Source organism: Cheilinus undulatus, linkage group 12 (genome assembly GCF_018320785.1).
Source record: "Cheilinus undulatus linkage group 12, ASM1832078v1, whole genome shotgun sequence".
In the NCBI taxonomy this organism is placed as follows: domain Eukaryota; kingdom Metazoa; phylum Chordata; class Actinopteri; order Labriformes; family Labridae; genus Cheilinus; species Cheilinus undulatus.
In genome coordinates this window covers 11,580,847-11,604,204 of record NC_054876.1, presented here as the reverse complement: position 1 = coordinate 11,604,204, position 23,358 = coordinate 11,580,847, and the positions used below count along the sequence as shown (strand labels likewise).

Below are 23,358 nucleotides of genomic sequence, written 5' to 3'. Positions count from 1 at the left end.
AGGCAGTTCCTTTGATCTCATAGTTTAGTTTTTGCTCTGATATGCATTGCCAGCTGTAAGGCCTTCTGCAGAGAGGTGTGTGCCTTTCCAAATCATGTCCAATCAATTTAACTTACCACAGGTGGACTCCAATCAAGATGTATCAACATCTTGGTAGGATGGAGGATCCTGAGCTATATTTCAAGTGAATTTTAACGATTGTAACATTGGGCTATAACAGACCAAAATTGAAAAAGTGAAGGGTGTCTGAATACTTTATGAATTCACTGTGTATCTAAATACAAGATCAAGAAAAAAATACAATTTTAAATAGATATGAGATACTAAAACACCACATACATTGAAATAAAGGATCAACTATAGTAAGATATTTGAACTTTTTTATTGATGGTGATAATAAGCGCTGCACATTGGCACAGTGCTGTTACATCAGCGTGGAGGTTCCTGGATCAAATCCTGGTCAGACAGGTCCTTTTTGTTCTCTCTGCACACTCTGGCTTCCTCCCACAGACCAAAAACCTGCTCGCTAGGTTAATTGCTGACTCTAAATTGCCTGTAGGTATGAATGTGACTGTGCCCTGTTGTGTGCCTGGCCACTAAAGTGACAAAGTATTTGTAGACATTCATTAGATTTGAAAATTACAACAATCATCAAATTGTCTGCCCTGACAAATTGTCCTTTCAGAAATCTCTTAAGATTTGTATGTTGTTTTAGTAGGGATGCACAATATTATTGGCATAATATCAGTAGCTGTAAATATTAGCCATACAAACAAACAGTTAGTGGCTTTTTAGGCTTAGCCAACATACCCATGTCAGCTGAAGTATTGTTCTTTATTCATCATCATTCCTCTCACTTTAAAGTGTGTTTTAAGGACCGAAATTTGTTAATTTGGCCATCCTCAATTTTAACATTGTGTGTTTAAGGACTGACTCTTTAGATCTGAACAAGATTGAATATCGATATCAGTGTTGGCTAAAATTATTTTGTAAATATTGGATATTCGAAAAAATCAAATAATATGCAGCTCTACCTCTTAGTTTATTCTCTGTATTTCCTGTGGTTACATGTATTATTTTAGCAACTTGTAATAAATATTTCAGCTTGTTCTCCATTTTATGTTTTGGAACCATTTTACCCATTTTTCTTGTATTTTCATTAAATGTCCTTTAATTCTTTATCTACCAACATATACTTCAGTCTATATCACATAATTGTTTCTTATGTTGCAGTGGTTGTAACATTAAAATTAGAGTTGAAGTAGTTTTAAAAAACAAGAAAAATGCAAAAATACAGTGGACCCCAAAACAACTCCTACGGGGCACTCCATGTTTATTTCTCTCTTCTACTTCAGATGAAAGAGTTTCTGAATATTACACATCTTGCATGAAGAATACTGATAAACTGATGAAAGAAAATCCAAAATGTCACTTTATAACAATTTATACTTCAATGACATGGTACATCCTATAAATAACTCTGTGTGAGTAAAGTCTTCCCATTAACCCAATCTGTAATAGGGGAGTGTTTTTCGATCCTGTTAGTCATCCGGTGCTCTGGTCACCTGAGAAGCACCCTGACAAAGATGGCATTGATCAGTCCTTCCACTGCCTGCCCTTCTCTCCTCCAAATCCAAACACAGTCCGACGCCTCACTCAGGGTGACGGCATCTGAGGGAAACATGCTAAGACAGTGGGAGTGAAGGATGGAGCAGCAGGTCGCGGCCGACTCCCTTTTTATACAGCATCGTTAAGTTTAATGCGAGGCTCGGCGGGGCGTCTATTTTCTCATCTCCCCCCACTTCTTTTCTGATTAACTTGGCCCTCAAGTTCTGACAGAAATACAGAGGCTGTAAGAGAGGTTTGACTCTGAGCCAAAAGGTCCCACTGCAGCCATTTACAATAATATTCAATCGCTCAAGTAGACTTATTGTTAAGACCGTGTACTATAGGCCTTTTCTGAGCCTAATGGCACACTGAGGGATTTAGAAGGGGTGCACAAAGATGTGAATGTAACTGAAGCTAAGATGAGTAAGTGTGAGAGAGACAAAGACACAAAGAGAGGGAGAGGTCAGATGTGTGATCCAGGTCTGGTGTCATATTATGTGCCTCTTGGGCATTGTGTATGTCCCAGGACTTTAAGGGTTATTCATCTCTGATTCATTTGTTTTGGTGCTGAGTCTCTCTGTACTCCTGCTCGCTCATCAAATCCTACAGAATGCACAAGTCCAGGCTATGAGCTTACTAATTCACTAGGATGGCAAGCAGCTTGCATGTTGTTTTAGGAAACAGTATGCCATTGAGTCATTTTAACATCAGCTCATTCATCAGAGGAACACAAGCCGACCTCGGGCTCTGAATCAGCAGCATCCACTGAGGGGTATTGTTTTGTAAATCCCATGAATATTGTAATGTGTGCTGTAATTTCACCAGTTGTCATGAGTCTGTGTGTCCATCTGTGTTCTCTGAGAGGAGTCATCCCAGACAGGCCCTGACTCAGAGGCTAGACAGGCAGCCGTCCGGACCCCTCGCCCTCCCCACCCTGCCTCCACCACACCTCAGTCAAAACCCACATATAGTCCCCTGGTCATCAGCCCAAAACAAAATACGTTATGGAGAGGGAGCAAAAATAGCAAGGAGGGTCCTTTGTGATAATTCCTCCCATAAACATGCTCAATTCTGTCCAGTTGTGGATAATCCATGTAAGGCCTGGAAACGAGGGCAACCATAAATCTTAATTATGAGGAGGCTTTATTTGTTTTATCCCAGACACATAAATCATTCGCTTATTACTTTATTTTGTCAAACCTCAACGAATCAACACTGTGAACACATTTTATTACTTTGCAAATCTTTGGACTAGACTCTGGGATCTTAAATCACATTCACACAATACAACAGTGTAATTAGAAAATAATTCATGCATTTATTTCTTTCTCTAGATTTCTGTTTCTTCTCAGATATTCAAACATTTCCAGATATTATACACAGACACCAGAAGATTTCACTTGTCTCCACTCACATGCTTGTAAGTCTGCTGCATGTTAGCTCCGACATAAGGCTACATGCAAAACTAAGAGTTATGATACTGAACTCATATGAAATTGATCTTTTCAGTTGTAATGAAGAATTCATTTGTAGACATTAGGCTAGGCTGCTGCCTGAGAGTTTGAAGCTATAACTAAAGTTTAGGACTTAATTATTAGGAACAAGTAAAATGTGGAGCTTTCAGTTAAAGAAAAACACAATAGAAATAACCTTGCAAAGCAGATGGATACACCCATTTCCTTGTTTTTCACTGGCAAATCCATCTTGCAAAGCTCCCGTCTGAACCGTTTGGGCCCAGTTAGAAAGTGACAGGACCAATCAGTGACGAGGGGCAGTACTTTCAGGCACGGCAGAGTCATGACGTAAACAAGCAGCAGCAAGAGGGGGTACAATTATGGCGGAAGAGCTTAGCGTGCACGCTGCTAAAGCATAAGTTTTATCATAACTTGACAACAATTCTTCGTTAAAAGAAAAACAAAGAACAGCAGTGTTTTTTTTTTTTTTTTTCAAAAACGACAAAAGTCGAGCACTTATATGTCTGTAGTCGCTATGTTCCGTGTTTTTCCACGTAGCTGTGCACGCGCAGCTCGATAGCTGCTACATCACGTGTTTTGTTGCTTTTATTGGCCCGTAGAGATGTGACAGACAGAATGTTAATCCAATCACACTCCAAGTTTTTTTCAAAGCCTCTGCTTTTTCTCAGATGTTTCCTGTTGAAGATTTCCCAGATGGATGTGTGAAACAAATCCATCTGGCGTGTCAGGTTACAATAGAAACAGATGGACATATATTTAACATACCAAGCATAGCTTGTAGATGTAATCCATTTACAAGTACATTGAACTTTAAATTACATTTCTTGGTTGCTTTAATTTAAGGTTATTGTAAAATGTTATAACCGGAAATAATGAGAGTTCAGTTAGTAAATACATTAGACACATTATTGAGAGAACTGGTTGTTCCACTTTGCATCCCTTACTTGAAGGTTGCAATTTTCCATGCTCCTAGTTACTTCATTACTGCACTGTAAAGGCAAACAAGTTGAAAATATTCAATTTGTAGAAATACTTGAGTAATCCCAGATGAGTATTGATTATAGGGCTGCAGTAATCGATTCTTTATCTTTTATTGGGGGGGGGGGGGGGGTCAGGGTCGAGTACTCTGTTGATTCTTCTGTCGATTAATCAAGTATTCTATTAAGAAATATTGCTTTAAAAAAAAAGGATACTTTTGCTTTTTTCAAGACAAGTAGTACTAGACAAATGAGAAAAGTAGCTGGGTCCCTTAAATGAACTACTTCTATATTAAAAAATTTGTATTAACAGGTTCTCTAAAGAAAATGTATTTTACAAAGCACATTGAAGTTCTGATGGCAATTTACATTTCTTAAAGTTACAAGGAAAGGGAGTTATATGATTACATTAGATTATGCCATATTTGGGGTTTTAGGGATCCTCTCCCAGGAAATTTTTGGTGCCAACAGTTCATTTCTTCTATTGTAGTAGATTTTATTTTCTAATTTTTCATTAAAGTAAAGGGACACTTCATCATTTTAACATCCTCTACTTTATGCATGAATGTAATATTTAACATTATAGCAGGAGTAGAGTTTCATCATTCACACAGCGGTCTGATGATGTCTGAAAGGTGAACCTTTACATTACAGGGACATGGTCTATTTTCAAATGGTATTCACTTTTAATTTTTGCACATTTATGTTTGTGAGTTCATCCACCATAAAAATATTACATTTTAAGACCATCCACTGACATGGAGAATACATTTTATGGGATAAAGCTGCTTCTATGACCTGTTTAATCCTGACTGTATGATGATGAACTATAACCTATTTAGTCTCTGTCACTGTCTGTGGCAATATGTGTTTGTATTTAATTGGTGTCAGTTATCAAATTATTCGGAATGCTGAAACTTTTTGAAAAATACGCTGTAATCAAGACGTCAGTGTGCTGAATTTGAAATAATTTATAATTACATTTATTTATTTTATTATTTATTTGCATTTGCACAAAAAAGGAATAATTAATAGTTCGTGCACATATTTCACAAGGAAAGTACACATGTAAGATTGTGCTGGTGAGATAAGGAAACCCGAGAAGGGCTTTAAATTAAACCTCACCATAAGTAGTCATAACTATTAACCAGTAGTGATAATGTATACACGAAATGTATAATGTGTGCATGCTGAAGAGAGTGAGAGGGAGGGAAAGCACCAAAACAGGACTTGAATGGTGAATCCTGACTGCGCATTGTGAAACCATCAGGTCAATCAGAGAAGTTTATGAAATTCCCTGAAGTCTGCAGACACAAACTGAGCACTCTCTCAGACCAGTGAGTCATGTAGGCAGCACGTAAACTCTGAGATCTGCGTAGGTTCACCGGTGCAGGCATAGTGCCATATTTGCCATGAAGCCTCAGGCAGTGGATGCGTAAAAGGACGAGTGCCTGTAAACTTCACTGCATCAACATCTCTCTTGTGATTCTCACACTGAGCATCATGCATGTTATGTTATAGTAACATGAAAACAAGTGCATTGTGCCGCACAAATAGGCGTCCGTGTGAAACACAGCAATGTCAAAGCTTACAGCATGAGCGTATATGGATACAGGACTGATTTAAGCGAAGCCTCAAGGAGAATTTTTTGAATCAAATCACTGAAGTTATTCGAGGAATTGTTTCAACCCTAATTGATTACGTAAAAAATGTAAGTAACTGAAAAAAAACAGTATTTGTTTATAGCAAATACCAAGCAATTTTAAGTTACATCAACTCAATTTTACTTGTACATGTATGCCAGGTTAACTTAAGTTAAACTACGTTATGGGAACTTTCCCACACTTATAAATTCTGTTTAAATCCAACCCAAGACAAAATGTTAAAGCATTTTTCATAAAGGTACATGTGCGTCATCCACTTCAATTCTCCCTTATTTCCATCAAAGACTTTCATCTTGAACATTTATGCCAGTCAAGGGAGGCCAACTCATGACTACACTGTGTAACCGAAGAGTTGAAAATACTCAAAATTTTTGTGGAAACTGATTATGTCATATTTTTTCAGAGATGAAATAGTTTTTTGAGTAGATTCAAGTTAAAATGTGCAATTCACACTGCAATCTTTGATGAGTCAATAGAACTCGAAATATGAGAGATAACTGATTACTTAAAAAACTTAAGTAATGCTCACTGAAAAAAAGTATTTGTTTAATAGCAGGTATTTAGCCATTTTTAGCTGTTTTGATTCAATTTGACTAGTACATTTATGCTAGGTGAACTTAAGATTTTGAGTTTAACTATACTGTTGAAACTTTCCTACACTTTAAAATTATGCTCAATTCCTACTCAAAATAATACGTTTAAGTACTTTTCAGAAAGCTTCATGTTCTTCATCCATTGCAGTGTTTCCTACTTCTTTTGCATAATTTAATCTTGAAAATGTGTGCTACTCAAGGTAAGCCAACTTAAATGGCAGTGATTGAAAGGTGCACACCTAATGAGGAATTCCTCTTCTATCTTTTTCTTTATACCATTCATTGTATTTTGAAGTTGGTCCCTACAGGGTTAGGACTTGGGACTTGGGTTGGGACTTCTCTAGCAGAGTTAGTAACTTCCCTCATGGTGAAAAAGTTTCTAATGCCCAAAGGCATTCTGGGAAAAGCATGCAGTTTAAGGGATGACTGACAAATAATTTGAATACAAAGAAAAAAAAAAAACAACAGTGACAAAGTACTGTATACTTAAGACTAAAATTCTGTTCTATCAACTCAGACAAATCTAGCTAAAATGGCTGTTGGATTTTTAAGTTTTTAACAACCTTCAACATTTCAATCTTACAGTCTACAAGTGACAATAACTGAAAAGTGCATACTGCACCAGAAAGTCCTCCTCCATCATGTTCAGTATACCATTCATTGTATTTAAAGGTTGTTCCCTACAGGGCAGACATCTCTAACTGAATCAGTAAATTCACACATGGTGCAAAAGTGTGTGAAACAAGAAATACATAAAGGGTTAAATACTGTTTACTTAAAACTCAAATGTATTCTATCAACACATAAAACAGAGCTGACATACAGTGCTTAACATATTTATTAGACCACCACCCAAAGTAAGGTTTATGCCACAGCTGCCCTAAATTAACAGCATTGGTAATTACCAAAATCATTTTTTTAATGTTTCTGCAATGGTTAATACACCAATATGTAGAAGCTCTTTAACCCAAATGATATTTTTAATGCTAAAATATAATTGTTATTATCAATGAATTTTCAAATTTACTGATTTACAAAAAAACTGAAAAAATAGTAAAGCACATTATTATTTCTTGATTAATATGTCAAATTATAGTTATTTACTTGCATTCCTGCACAGAAAAATTTGTTTTAGAGGTTGAATGTTATGCTTGAATAATTTCTGACTTCTCAAATTGCGCATTAAAGCACCTCATGATGCTGGATGGTCTCTGAGACAAATATGACAGGTGGTATAATAAATTTGTTAAGCACTGTAGCTGTTAAGAATTTTTTAGCTAACACAACTCATTTCTTAACAGCCTTCAACTGTTTGGTCTTACAGTGTGTCTATACTTGTCTTTGAAATCTAACTCAAGAAGATATATTTTTGTCTGGACTGTATGTTTCTGACTGCAGTTTCTGATGCTTGAGTCTGCTGCCCTAAGATATGAAACTTCAAAAACATCAAAGCGTGCATAAATAACTGGGTCTGTATTTGCTGTGTTTTCATTTTAAAGCAATTAAAGCTGGCTCTACTGTTCAACTTAAATCACATTTTGCTTCTCTCAGATTTTATCAACCTTATGGCTTGTCTTTAAGCATACATTCTTTTTAAATCTGTTACTTGTGAAGCTGCAGAGACCATATTTGATTCAAAGTAAATATAATTTCAGTTCTTTTTTCCTTGCTAATTCATTATCCAATAAAATGTTCAGCTTATCATTTTGAGGTCTTGTTTACATTGTTTTTTATCGTGCAGGATGAAGTTCAAGTCAGTCCCAATCTGTTACTCAAGCAATTACCAGAGAGTAAGAATGCACTTTAAATCCCAATTTTGTTATGACAATATGAGCCTTACACATCACTGTCTTAAAGTGAGCTCCATGCTTTAGTAGTGAAGTCATTGGGAATAAACACACTGCAAAGTCTGTTACTGTATAAAGAAAGAAAAAGGTCAGAAAATATACTTGGGTGGTTTTCAGTATATCTGCGTGGCCTGCCCAAGTATTGTCTATCTGTAGCTGACGAGGATTTACATGTGCTTACATTAATTTTTTGCAGTCAGATGACCCTCAGACAATTAACTAACCTCAGAGTAAATGTTGAAAATTATTGGTAAAGAATGTGCTATTTATTTTTGAGAGCGAGAACTAATACAGATATTTTGGTGAATAGTTTATTTGTCACACTTCACATCATAATCACAGCAGTTTCACTTTGGACTTTTTATACAAGAATCAACTTGTGAGAAAAAAAGTGATGCTCAGTACATTTTTAAGCATAACTGCTTAATCATTGTAAGATTTACACTGTTATTGACAGTTTTTAAGCCAATAGAAACCTAACCACTGCATTTATTTTGAAAACCTTCAATTCATCACAGAGAGAGAAAACATCCCTATGTCCCATTTCCCCCAGCATCATTTAGCACTATCAAGGAGACACACCACTGTCATAAAATCTTGTTTTAAATTTCACACACGTGTCATACTTAACTTCTCTGCAGATTTGGTCAGACTCACAGGATTTAAAGGTTTGAACAATCCAACCTGTTACATGGGGGATTTCAAGTTGCTGTTCGAACAGCTTACTGTCATTTTACCCTTACCCCTTTTCAACAGTCACTCTAGAACATATAGCATGTTGTCTAGCATGTTGTGGTCTTTCATAGTTACGTTACCCTTGTGGATGTATGTCTCACTATAGATTATCCCCTCAGTTTCCATATAGACCCACACCGAAAAGTCCCCTAATATAGACAACTGTGCTTAAAGGCCAACCTGCTGTCAGAGTTGTGACATAACTATATAAAGCAGTTAAGCTTCAGTCTCATGTTCTCATTTGTTCCAAATGCAATTAATTTTCCACCTTGTGATGTCGTTAGTGTATTTCTGCCCTACAAATTCATCAAAGATGCTTTAATGTGTTCATTTAGTTCTTTTTGTGTCTTGGGGGGTTTCCTGACCTGCTCCATTCATCATTTCCCATGTGGGGCTTATACAGAAGAAATTCACCAGGTGGGGTTACACTCAGCTCAGTAGGTGTTCATTCGAACTGGGTGAGATATGATGTTAATGTCGTGATTCACTGAGATGTTAGATGTTCCACTTTACAATACAGCATCATAGATTCTATACTTAGGCCATTCCCTTTAGCAGAAAATGACAAGATAGATGGAGATACAACCAAAGGCACAAAGGGGACAATTTTACTGCTGTGTTCAGGGTCAAAAATGTATTAAAATGATGTGACTCTAACAAGCCATTACAATTTACTTGTTCCTGAGTGACAAGCTTCTGCATCACAGAAAGTGAAAAATGAGGTGGGACACACAGCCAAATCTGTTGTTTTTATTCAATCAACTCTGATAGCACTATGACTCAGGGCTGCACAGTTATTTAAATAATAATCATGATCATGAATTTGGCCTTTCCACAATCAGAGAAACATAATTGATGGCAATTATTTTCATTAAAATACATTCCAAAAAGTGTCTTACTAATCTTAAATGTAAAGTGCCATTTAATAAATAAATTCAAAGAGTAGTTTGATACTGAACCGTGACTTGTTTCTTTCTTTTATTACATTCACTTCTTACAAACTGTGTGTTCAGAAAGTATTCAGACACCCTTCAGGTGTTCAGGGTTTTTTTCTTCTTCTTTTTCTTCAAAAAACTCCACATTAAAACCAAATGGGCTTTCATGTGTTTACTGTGGAGAAGCCTCTGTCTAAACTCTCTGCCATAAAGCCCAGATCAGTGGAGGGTTGCAGTTATGATTGTCCTTCTGGGACTTTGTCCCATCTCACACAGGATCTCTGGAGCTCAGTCAGAGTGACCATAATGCTCTTGGTCACCTCCCTTACTAAGGTACTTTCCCCTCATTGCTTAGATTGTCTGGGCAACCAGCTCTTGGAACAATCATGGTTGTGCCAAACTTCTTTCATTTGAGAATTATAGAAGCTACTGTGTTCTTGGGGATCTTTGGTGTAGCAGAAAATTGTTTTTAGCCTTCGCAAGATCTGTGCCTTGCAACAATCCTGTCTCTGAGCTCTGCAGGTAGTTCCTTTGACCTCCTGGCTTGGTTTTTGCTCTGATATGCACTGTCAGCTTTGGGGACTCCTATAGAGTTGTGTTTGGCTTTCCATACCATATCCAATCAGTTTAAGTTACCACAGGTGGATTCCAATCAAGGTGTATAAACATCTCAGCAAAGATTCAGAGAAATTGGAGGAACCTGAACTATGTTTTGAGTGTCATTGCAAAGGGTCTGAATACTTATGTCAGTGTGATATTTCAGTTTTTTATTTTTGATAGATTTGCTAAAAATTCTTAAATTCTGTTTTGACTTGTCCTTATGAGGTTCTGAGTTTAGATTATGAGACAAAAATGAATTAAAATGAAATCTTGAACAAAACAACAATGCCCTAAAAAGTAATAGAAAATCCAGATTGATGATTGTGATTTCATTGTTGATCGAATCTAGGTATTTATTTTGTTCAGAATTATGGAGACACACTCTGGCTGTTACTTGACACTGAAATGGAAACTTTGCAAGTTTTATTCAGGTTAAAGCTTACAATTTTATTGTTATTACATCCTGAGCTTTCATAATAAAGATATCACAATCAGAATTTATCACAGTGAATAAGAAGCAATGCTTTCTCATTCCTCATGTCCATATTTGATGCTTTCTCAAAATTTCCTTACAGTCAGATGAACTTCAATTAATCAGGTACCCTTTAAGTAAATGTTTAAAATATAGTGATAAAAAGGATGTTTTGGAGTCATGAGAAACATGTCAGGAACAGTTACGTTTAGAGCTAAGTCTGACAGTTTAATATTGGTTTATTTCATATCATTATCACTGTATGAGAAATTGCATTGCTGCTCTCATTTTCTGTAGTCTCAGTCCAAGACAAATATCTACTTAAAGTTCAAAATAATCAAATTATGATTATTAGATTTAAACCATTGTTTCCTGTATCTGGTCTACAGAAGACTACTGAACTGACTGCATTTATGTGAAGTAACTTCCTGTAGTTTTTATATTTCAATTTAACTTACAGACAGAAGATTTACAGCAAAGTTCCTTTATTCTTATTTTGGCTTGCACTAATTTAAGCCATAAAGTAAAACCCAGTGGACCTCTTATGCCATATGATGTCAAAACCTCAAGTTGTAATGTTGTCTAGAAGTGGTTGTATGCTAATGAGCTGCTCAAACAGGAGCTTTAAATGTTGATATAAGCTGAAATATAGCCCAAAGGCCATTCAGATTTATATTATTCATCGTCTTTTTTCTGGTGCTGTTAACAATTCTACGATTAGAAATTATAGCGTAGTCTGTCAAATTCCCTGTCTTATTTTATTTTCCAGCACTGATCATAATAGTGCGACAATGTTACAACACGTAGTGTGACATCAGAGGTAAAAAGGCACTGTGTGAATATAGCGGTTGCCCCCAGCTCTTCTCCTCCATCTATTTCCAGCTTCTCTGTCTCTACAACAGCAGTCTGACTCGTCTGGATGTGTCTCGGGTCACATCTGACTCACTGAACAACTCTTTCTCACCACTGGACAGGTCCAGGCCTGGTTACCCACTGACCCAGCAACTCCACACACCGATCAGAAGGTCTGTGTGGGCATGTCGACCTGAAGCTTAGGTGGAGGGGGGGGGGGGTCATATCATGGGATTGGCGGGCTGTTTTATGTGGCTGTCTGGGAAGTGAGAGGAATAATAGACTGCTATAATTGGTGCCCCCTGATTTCCTGGCAGCACTGTGTGCTCCCAAGAGGATAGCATGTGTCCGAGCTTGTGTATGTATATTTGAGTGTGAATGTGCATGTGTGCTGGCTGACACATGGATGGCTGTAGAGCAGGGATGTGATAAACATGCCGGGCAAAAGGGGATCTCCGTCCAGGAGTGGGCTCCATACTTTAGTGGTGAAGTCATTGGGAAAAAGCCTAGTTGAACTGGAGGAGGAATAGACACACAGAGATATTACCTTACAACATTTACACGTGAGTCAAAATTTTCCTTACAAAAATTGGGACACCCTTCTCCTCCCATAATTCCATTATCTCATGATTCCAGCAGTTATTAAGATCCCATCAGTACTAATATATTATGCTGATAAAGGGATGTGATTGGATGTTTTGCAGGGACGCCATGCAGAGGTCACAGTCTCAGTCCCTCAGGTCAGAGCGCTGCCTAAACACAGTGTGCGCCTAGCAGTGCTGTTGTGTTAGGTGTGAACTGTGGCCCTGCGGAGCGTTGGGTAACACTGGTGATTGCCTAAGCAGTTGTTGTGATGATGTTGTAACCAGTTGGACCTGGCCAGGGTTTGGCTGTCATGTGAGCCCTTGTTCTCTATCACTGCGCTGCCTGTGGCGTCAGGGCACTGGTGTGAGTGTGCCTGCGTGTGTGCTCTGATTTGATCATTTTATCAGCATAAAGAACGAAATATTATGGTTTTGGAGCATTTAGGGTGCTGAAGACAGAAGAACGGGCACACAGGTCAACAGTCGCCCCTGACTCATTGCCTTGTGGGAATAAATTTTCACAGGATGCCTAAACTCTCTCTACACTCGATGAACAGCAGCAGGAAATGATAGATCATTAAAAAATGAGAGGCTGAGATGGCGCTCTCAGATTAACTCTTTACAGTAAAATCAAGCAGCAGGAAGTCCAGAAATGAGGGGGTTTTCCCCCATATCTCCTCTGTTGTCTCCCCCCTCGTCTCTTTCCTCATTATTGATCAAAGTACTCTTTCCAAAAAAACGATTTCTGACCCTGGTCTGTGCTGTACATTTAAAAATGAAACTATTGTTTCTTACAACAATTTAGATTTCTATCCCTAATCAAACCAGATGTGCTGCTCTTGGTTCTTAATTGCAGTTACATAATGGAGCTAGTTAGAAATATTACAAGTTGGGAGCAAAGGATGGTGCAGAATACAGCAATCAATCCTTAAAAAGCAATGTATGTGTAATTAGGAATAATAATGTAGATAATAACTTAATGATGGCACTTTTAAGACAAAGTTTATAAAGTACTTTTACAGAAAAAGCAAATAAAATACTATCCATCCTTCCTTGTCGACACAATTGTGGGTGATTGTCCTTAAGATTTTTGTCGCCTGTAGTTGAAAGGATTTCCTTTTTTACATCACTTTTTTAGGGGTGCATGATACTATGGGCTTGATATTAGTATCAGCAGATGTAAGCTGGAAATATTAGTTATTGTTTTAGGAAGATATGAATTTCTGGTGATATTTACAACTGATAGATTGACTGTGAATATCAGCTGATCTGTATCTGTATCTATCTGTAGTTACTGTCCTTAAGTATGAATAACTTTGTCGTACGTTACGTCAGCTGAAGTCTTTTTCTTTGTTCATCCTTAAACCTCAAATTGTGTTTTAAGGATTGAGTTTTAGGTTTGAATTACATGTATGTATCATATTGATTTTGGTATCAGCTTAAAGGAGTTTGGAAATATCAGCATATCTGCAAAAATCCAATAGCATGCATCCTTTTTTTAAATCTTTTTGTTTCTTTAGCAGCCAACAGGTGACAGGTGACAAGAGAGCTATCTGTAACAACCCATTTTCTTCAATGCAGAATTAATTTATCTTGATTGTTTTTGAATTTTAAGTTTTTATATAAAGAAATCAAGAATGTGTCCTTCATGTCTCTCTTTTAGGTTTCTGAGTGTGTGAGAGAGAGAGAGTTAGAGAGAGTAGCTGACCACTTGTTGAAGTTTGCTCCTCATTTGTTTGATGAATTCTTCTCAAATTGGCTCTAATGATAAATTCCACCAACGGGCAGCTCTGTTGATTTATACTTAAACACACTGATATAGAATGTCAAACAGTTTTGTCTGGTTCACGTGGTTATGTTGCATGTTTTTACTGTATGACCGCACTGAGAGTGAGCTGGACAAATAAGATGATGATGGCGTCATAAGATGGTAGAGCTGCTTTGGTTTCTCTAGTGTGTTTTATAAAAACTGTTGAATATCAGAAATATTGATCAAATGATTTATGATTTTCAGTGAAGCTGTAATTTGCTTTTCAAGGTACAATCAGTACAACTGATCTGCTGGCAGAGGCTTTAGGCTTGTAAGAAAACTACACTTTGTTTTTTTCTCTCTCTCTTTTATTTTGTCTTAAATCTAACAGAGTCCTGTCTTTTTAATATCTGCATTTTTAGCTGATGAGCTCTGCTTCACACGTCACACACAGACATACGTTCAAGCATCACACGTTTTTTTTTTCTCTTATTAATCTTCGTTTAAGTTTTATTCATGTATGAACCATCAGTTTAAATTCTTTAAACTAATTAATACATAACTACAGGTGTCTATTTAAAAGATAATAGATCTTCTAGAATTACTTTATGCAGCAAATATTCATGGTTTGAAAAAAAGTCTTATTTAAAGAATTTGGTGGAAAATCTGAAATGACTTTCCATCACGCTCTTGATAGCAGCTTGCATGGTTTTACATTTTATTGTTAAAGAAATAATTCATCACACACGGCTTATGACTCAGATTATGTCCATGTATATAAAAAGCAATTATAGCTGTAATAGTATGAACATATATGAAAGAGAAATTAATTTTATAACCCATTCAAGTTCAGCTCCTACAGCTTCTCACAACCTTCTGGAAGTAATTTAATTAGAGAACAACTGTTATAAAGTTTGATAGGATCCACACAGGCAGCCTTTTATGGTTGTAAAACCACCTACAGTTTAAGAGTTTTTATTATTATTATTATTGTTAGTCTTTTTACTATCTTTCTTTTTTTCTCAAGATGGAAAAACCCAGTAGAGCCCCGTTTCATTGATCTGATCAGATTAACTGCATTTTTTTCATACTTGACAAAGTTGTTTTTCCTTTATGTTCTCAGATACACACCAACAAAAAGGAGAATTTTAATACAAAATACAGAAAGAATACGTTATTTAAAAGACAGCATATGCTTTTGTGAATAAGTACAGCATGTTTTATTGTTGCATTAAGTGATGAGGGAAAGCAGTTGAAGACAAAAAACCAAAAGTTTCATTTGGTGTTATGCACATTTTTGTGATGACTATTTTAGCTGCTAAAGCAGTTTAAAGATACATCTGTTTGATTAATTCTCATCATCAATACTTTAGTGATTTATAGATTTAATTTAGATAATATTTTAGATAGATTAAACTGCAGTAGCCTATATTTCTTAAAAGTTACGTTCATGCTTTGTAAAGGGACTACTTTTACATAATTGTCATTTTCAAAAGTAGAGTAAACTTTTTTTTCTTTTTACAAATTTCCCTACTTTAAACAGAAATTTACTAATTACTTTGATTTTAGATTCTTGCTGTACTTTTCCAACAAGCTGTAAAATGCTTAAAGTCAAACTGATTTCTTCCCCGTTTCTCAAGGCCACAGAGTTTCAGAGCAGGACTTTGGCTGAAAAGGCACAATTGAGGAGTTTTCTTTTACTCTTATTCAAAGCTCAGATTTTAACAAAGCATTTTCAAAGTTTTTTTTCTGTTGCTGCTAAGTGAATAACTCAGACTTAATTTTTTCAGAAATTACATCTTTTGGCTGTCAGGAACCACATGTTCTGTTTTTCCCTCCCTCGCCTTTTCACAAGTTTCAAGAAGTCAGAAAATGCTGCTTTAGATTTCTAAACTTTACCAAACATTAAAAACAACATTTAGAACTCAAAGTGTAAATTTAGGACATTTATTTCATGCATGCTCAAGTTTGACAAATTAATCTCTTAGCTCCATCTTTCTGAGACAAAGAAAGATGATAATCTGAACTTCTTTGAAAGGCAGAGACAGAGGTTCAGCACAGGTACTCACGGTCAAAATATGAACACACCTACAGAAGAAATCCAATAATTTCACAACATCTTCTGAAGAAAGTAAAAATAGGTCCCCAAGAAGCACAAAATCATGAGATTTTTAATGGAAAGACAGAGACACCGAGCCTGCTGTGAGGCATTAAAACGTGTTTTAGACTGCTAGCTTTGAGCTTCTTTGTTGGTGGATTTGCCCGGGCTCATGACTCAGTATTGCTCATCGTGTAGGAGATGATTCGCCCGCCATTTCTCAAAACTCTTTCTCTCACTCTTTGTTCTTGTCTGTTTACTTTCAACTCAATTTCTTCTGAGTCTTTCTTTTTCTTGTTCAAATTCATATTTTCCTCCACAGTTTGGCTTTTTTCTGAATCAGTTTTTCTTGATTATAAAGAAAAGGATTTTTTTTAAGTTTGAGATGGAGAAAGACGAGGTTTTGTTTCCCTCCCCCCCAAAAAGGTTGATTTTTGATACTCCTGAGCATTTCCCATTGTGTAATTTAACGCATGATCCATCTGCTAGACTTCCTGTCTTCTTTATGCCCATTCACATGTAGGATATCCATTACCTGGTTAATCATTACAAAAAGCCTTCCTTGTTGTAAACTCAAATCATTTAACACAACCTGTTTTTTCTCACCATTGTAAAGGTGTATTTGTTCCTGTGATGGTGTGCGGAGGTGGGGAAGGGACGGAAATGACTTTGCCTCCCTTGGAGAAAGTTATCAGCCATAAACCCAACCGTATGTGACACGAGTGCCCGCGCAAACCTGCCCTTAAATCTTTGATGTGATGCCTTTAAAACGTGAACAAAGGTGGGACATTTTTAAACACTGGTTGAAGGGATGTAATGGAGAGTAAGTGAGGATCTTTAGTTTGTATTTGTTTAGTGATTAATCACTAACTCCATCCCAGGGATGGGCCACTGATTCTAGGGCATTCTCTGCAGTCTCTCGCGTCTTTTTTTTTCCTCTTTTTCTTTGCGTGTGTGTGTGTAAGGAGCGTTGGGGGGGGGCTAAATCTCGTAAAGGGTTTTCCTAATATGGGCTGTCTCTAGAAGCGCCTCCCCCGTGGGCCATCCCCCTGCAGGCCTCAGCCAGTGATGACACAGCTTGGGTACGACTCACTTCCTCATTAATTGGCTGAAACCAGTTCTTACAGGAACCGCCTGTGATAAATGTGAGAGTTCTGAGAAGTCATTCATTTCTCCTCGCTGCAGCGGCAGAGGAGGCACTGCAGGGGAGTTGAACGGGTTCACCGATGAGTGTGCGTGTGCAAGAGAGAGGAAGCGAAGTATGTGTGTGTAAGAGAGGAGAGCGAGAGAATGTGGGTGACTACAGCGGCTGCTGTCTGAAGATCAGGATCAGATAACTTTATTTTTTTCTTTTTTATTTATTTTTCTTTGTTTGTTTTTAAGCAGCTTTATTTTCTACAGCACAGCCTGTTCTTGTTTTTTTTTCCCCCCCTCTTTCTCTCTGTGTTTGTGGGGATGAGCAGTGAAGGGATTGCACTCGTTGCTCTCTCCGTCTTTCTCTCTCACTCTCTCGTCGGAGGGGAGAGAGGAAGCAGGAGAGACCGACACTGTACAGGACACAGGAGAGCATGCCTCCCTTTGTTGCTGCCCTTGGGCTGGTGAGTAACAATGATGTGACGTGATTTGTGCCCCCCCCCCCAACCCCCCCATCCCCCATCCTCCTCCCCTTCTTTCTTTTTCTCCTCTTCCTTCCCTCCCTCTTTCCCTCCTTTTCCTCTCTCTCTCTCTCTCTCTCTCTCTCAGATCTGTTCCTCTGCTGGGTGCGGCACTGCAGAAGCCCTTCAGGGAGTACTTGGAGGCCCAGAAGGCCAAGCTGCACCTTCACACCGGAGAGGGGATCCTGACTGTAAGTACACGGGGCCTCACAGCCTCTATTCATTCAAGGAAAGAATGTGGCCCCCTTACTTTTGCCTCTCCTTCTCCCTCCTCTTTTTTCTTTTAGTCCCTTTCTTCTCTTTATCTAAGCCCTCTTTTATTTCTCTCTCTGACCCATTTTCCTCTAAAGAACACATTCATTTAGTCTCTACCTGTTTCAGTTAAATTTGAAGCACTTATCAAACTTAATTTCATGTTTGTTGGAGATTTTTATACTCTAACCTGTAGTGTTACAGTAGATTACAGGGGCTTGTTTAGGGCCAGAATGACAGAGTAGCTCGGGGGCTGCACTGGGCGGGCTGGAGGGGGAGGAGAAAGAGGGGCCAGTGTGGGGTTTGGCTCCGCTGTATTGAACTGTACTACTGTAGCGCGGGGCGTGCTGACTCATGCTCCATCTTACCAATTGGGAGTGTGTGTGTGAGTGTGGTCACTCCCCTATGTGTCACACACACACTTGCACTCGGTGCCCCGCCTGAACTCAACACTGACTGTAGACCGGGGCGGGGGCCTCTCTCTCTTTCTCCCCCCTCCACCTCCGCCAGTGACAATCCATCAAAACCCCCCGGTCTAGAACAAAAAGAGCCAGTTGTAGCTCTCTTTCAAAGCTTCTCACTCCCTCTTTCTCCGACTGATTCATTGATTTTGCTTTTTATGCGCTTACAAGGAAGGAGAAGGAAAAAAGGAGTTGCACAAGGACAGATTAAGGCATTTTCTAGAACAATGTTCCTTTTTTCTTGTAACTTGAGCCTCCTGCAGTTACAGGAGAGAAGCAAGGCAATTTTACTTGGTGGAGGCAGGCTGCAGGCTGGGGTCAGCGGGGGCGTTCAGAGGGGAGGTTGGTGGGGGCTGCCGCGTGTTTTATTACCCCTGATCTCTATCTGTCCTGCACATGGAGCTGGATCCCCACCTAGCCTACAGCATCAGGAGCAGAGAGAGAGAAGGGTGTGGGGTTGAAAGAGGAGGGGGTGGCCCCTCAGCGTACTGACCGAGCTCCTCTCTCTGTGGTTCTCTTCTGGCAGGAGGAGAGCTGGCTGTCGTGGCTCTTCGAGAAGGTTGTGGTCGTCATGGTATGCTTCTTTGTCTGCTCCATTGTCAACTCCATGGCGCAGAGTTACGCCAAGCGCAAGCAGCAGGAGAAATACTCCGAGGGGAAGACGGAGTGAAGGCCGGCACGCGATCACGGCGAACTTCACAGGCTCCCATGACTTCTTTCCTGCTGATGCCTTGACATTCTACGTTTCTGCCTCCATCTGGTTTCTCTTCTTGTTACTGTAGCAACATGTTTATGTTGAACTTGGACTTACATTTTTCTTGCCTTTTTTGTTTTTTTGAGGGCTTTGCAATTGCTAGTGATTTCTGCAGTAAGGTAGGTGCTTTCTCGGGTGCGTGTGAGTAAGTTGTTGTCTGTGTTGGTGCTTTTAGCAGCTTGTGAGCACGTGAGAAGAAGCTGCCAGCTGTAATTCTCCACGGTGAGGCTTTAAGATACACTTTTAGATCATATATGAACCTTTAAGTCTTGTGTGATTGTAGAGACTCTAAATTTGAATAAGCTAGTGTTATTTCTTTAGATTTGTGTTGGTATTTATTAATTCACTTATTTATTATCTATATTTGCTGGTTTGAAAATAAATTATTCAGTATTTTCAGATGTAAAGTAGTTGTTTTATCAGCTAAGGTTAAATCAGGTCCACCTGGTTTCTACATATTGTAGAGCTCATACGTCAGTTGTAGTAGTGATGTTAATGATTGTCCCATGTTGTTCATGGACCACTTCTTCTTGTGAGTGCAGTGATGGAAGAAAAAAGGCTCATCTTACTGATTTCTTCGGGTTTAAAATGATAAATCGGCCATGAATTGACCTGCTGGTCCCTTTGTCTGCCCTTATTGTTCTGCTTCCAGGAAGAGAGTACATGAGTCAGCCTGGGGGCTACTTTACCAGATGCAGCCGTATATTGAATCAGATCTCTGACTTTGTGTGTGAGCGTGTCTGTGTTTGGGAGAAAGAGACCGAGATAGTCGGCTGCATGGCTGCCACATTTGTTTTCCTCCCTTTTATCTTTTATGGATTAAAGCAGATTGTGCTCCGGTAATAGACTTCAGTAGGAGTCTGCCTGGAAGTTGAAGGTTAGCAGATAGTAGCTGTTCTTAACTTAGAGAGCCTGTGTCGTGCTTTTCTTTGTCTTCACTTGTCCACCAAGGGTTTTTTTTTTTTATCCTTTTTACACCAGACGAGGACAGCAAGCTAATGTTTGACATCACAGAAGCCTCTCTTAAAGCAAAACTCCTCATTTATATAATCACTCCTCCTCTTTTGGATAACGTCAGCTTTCTTTCGTAAATCTTCTCCTTTTTTTCCTTAAATTGCCAGAGAAATGTGCTATTTTCTCCCTCTCTGTACCGCCGCTGTGCTACGCTGGACTGAGCACAGTGGGCGCTAGAGCAGGCACAAGCAGGAGGGAGGGAGAGAGAGGAAAAAAAACCCTCAAGCGCAGCACAGTGAAAAGCGTCTGTGCCGTTACCTCAGCTGAACCTTCGAATGAACTCGTTGCACTGCCCCAGTCACGGAGCCAGGAGACGAATCACTCGAGTAGATTCAAAACAGAGGGGTACTGTTGAGTGGGCTGAACCCTACGCTCTGCACCAGCTCTAGTTAGAACATTTTACATCTCCTTTTTTCTCTCCTGTCATGGTAAGTCGGATTAGGATTCCTTTTTTTGTTGTTTCATTGTTGTCTGTACATGCGTTCATCACTCTCTCGGCCTGTCAGATAGCTTATCAGACTGGTGTTGGCTGTTAAGATTGCAAGGCGACAACAGTCTGTAGGCTGTCTGACATTTCGGGCTCTCTCATCTGACCAGCATCCTGTTTTGTCCTCCTTTCTGTTACTGTCATTGTTTCAGTTAGCATCAGTTCCCATTTTTAGAGGTGTGTGTGTATGCTGCTGCGATGTCACTTCCCTTTATCCAAACCGCTCCTGTAGCATCAGAGACATGGCTCTATTGTTTATTTCCTCCATGCTGACGTCCGTGAGGGTTTTTATGTGGTTTTATGTGGGGGGAACCGTGTCTTCTCATGTTTGCAGATGCAGATGTAGTGATGTCAGTGGTGTTCCTCTGTATATGGTTGTGTGAGTGCGTGTATGAGTTGGCTGAGTCCTCTTGAATTTCCAGAGAATCCAGACGGCACACACCTTATTGCAACACATCACATTGTGACACCGAGTCCTAGGTATGGTACACATAGTGCTCACTCGGCTCTCCCCTTCCCTTTTACACTTCCCTCTTCTCGTATTCGGAGTACTTGCTTTTGTTTCTCAATGTCCACTTTTTTGTTCTAGGAAGCTACATTTTATTGGGGATTTTTTTCTCTAAGAGGTGATTATACAAAGCTTGACCAGTGGATACTTTTTTCACCACAAAGCCTCAGGTTTATTTTAGTTTCTTCGTATTTTTCTAGAGCTTTTCTACTCGTCATAAAAGCAAAACTCATTGGATAACACAGGAATGGCTCGCTGGCTGCCACAGTGTTTTTCTTGGCAGTTTCAGGATGTCCTGTTCCATAAGGGAGCCCCCTTTTGGCATGCCTGTCTGAATGCGTGAGTGCATGTTTGTCTAGAAATTCTGTTTATATTTTGATGTGCAATTCTCTGTATTACTAGCTCAACAGAGGTGTCATTTTAAATATGTATGCACTGCTTTTTCTGTGTCATGTGATTTAAATAAAGTCTGTTAAAAAGAGGATCTGCGTCCTTCTGTTTTTTTAATGTGATCAGTCTTGAGCCGGTGTTGACCCTCAGGCCTCTGAAGAATCTCACATGTCAGCCGAGAAAGAGGGACGAGGAGGAGAAGTCCATCACAACTCCGATTTCTCCGTCTTATATTACACATCCAAATGCTTATCACATTACTGATTTACTTCGCTCACACTGACATCATCTCCATTTCAGATACTAAGCTAACCTTTTACTGTGAGCTGTAAAATATGCCTTCATTTCATGTCATGTTTCAAATTCAACTTTTATTCATACTTTAGGGAAAAAAAGTTATATTCTTGAAAGTCAATACTGACAGTTTTCAACATTTAAAGCAGGAAAGAATGACTTTTGAAAGGTGACTTGTTGCCAAATTCTAAATGAAACCACTGAAAAATGATTTATATTCTTTTGGTTTTCAAATTTATGGCATTAACCCATGTATAAATCAGCAAAATGTACATTAAAGACTCCACATAAGGCTTTATCCTTCATAAACCATGTGTTTTTTAATGTCTTGTTTAAAATTCATACTTAACTATGTAACGTTAGAGCTTTAGCTCTATTTTAAGGGTAAATACTGCCTATTTTCAACATTTGAAGCACAAAAGAGCTCATTCAGACTGTCTGCCATGACTTTTAAGGAGTAACTTGTTGCCAGAATTATTTGGATTTTTGGTTTTCCAACCGTTTGACAATAATCCATGTATAAATGAGCAAAATGTACAAAAAAGGCTCTAGAATGATTGAATCCTTTGAAGAAATCAGGTGTCTTTGATGTCTGATCAGTTTTCTTTGCTTATAGAGGGGAAAAAAGTCGATAACATGAACCTGACTTTGCTCTTCGCCCATGCTCTAATCTTGTGTCCTGAGGTCAGCTCTGTGACCCGAGCTGAGACCCCCCTGTCGAGAAAAGGACCTGTTCCCCGAGCAGCCACACCCTGAGCTCCATGAAGACGACTGTTTCCACCCACCTCACCCCACCCCACCCTACCCCGGGGCTCCAAACCCAACATGCAAATCCTGCCTGTCCAAACAAGCTGGGGGACCGCCGATTCAAATAACCACACTGCTTTTGTCCTCTCTCTTTCTCTCCCTCTCATCTCTCCATATGCTCTGCATGTCGTACAGTCCAATCGCTGCTTTAATTACCCCTCATCCTCCTCGCACCGCCTCCCTCACTGTCTCTCACTCCATAGTTTTTTTATCTCCTTCCTGTCAGCAGGCTAAACCACCGAGGGGATGCTGAAATATCTCTGACTTCATCCGCCGCCCACCCACAAACCCACTCTGCATTTGGTTATCCACTTAGTTCCTTTCACACTCTGTCTCATTAAATTATGCTGACCATTTAGATTTTTTTTCCTTCCCCTTTTTTTATTTAAAATCACATTAAGCTCCTTTGTTTTTGTGAGGAACTGTCAGGGGGTCGTATCGGACCACAGAGGAGGGAGTGGGCTGAACAAATGGTGTGGGGAGAGATGCTTACTAGTGGAAATTCAAATTTTATGGGTTTTGTAACTTAGGATTATACAATTTTAT

The 23,358-nt window shown here is 38.9% G+C and overlaps 1 protein-coding gene across 2 annotated transcripts in view; it reads left to right on the top strand.

Annotated features, from left to right (window-relative positions):
* The window catches only part of LOC121519190 (vacuole membrane protein 1-like), a 106,964-nt gene extending 85,161 nt beyond the window's left edge, over window positions 1-21,803 (top strand). For both annotated transcript variants that reach the window (XM_041802019.1, XM_041802018.1), the window contains exons 11-12: window positions 17,934-18,036; window positions 19,085-21,803. In XM_041802019.1, the coding sequence (XP_041657953.1) occupies window positions 17,934-18,036; window positions 19,085-19,228 (247 nt within the window). In that variant the 3' untranslated portion in view covers window positions 19,229-21,803. The remainder of the gene's footprint in view (window positions 1-17,933; window positions 18,037-19,084) is intronic.
* Window positions 21,804-23,358: the final 1,555 nt, after the last annotated feature.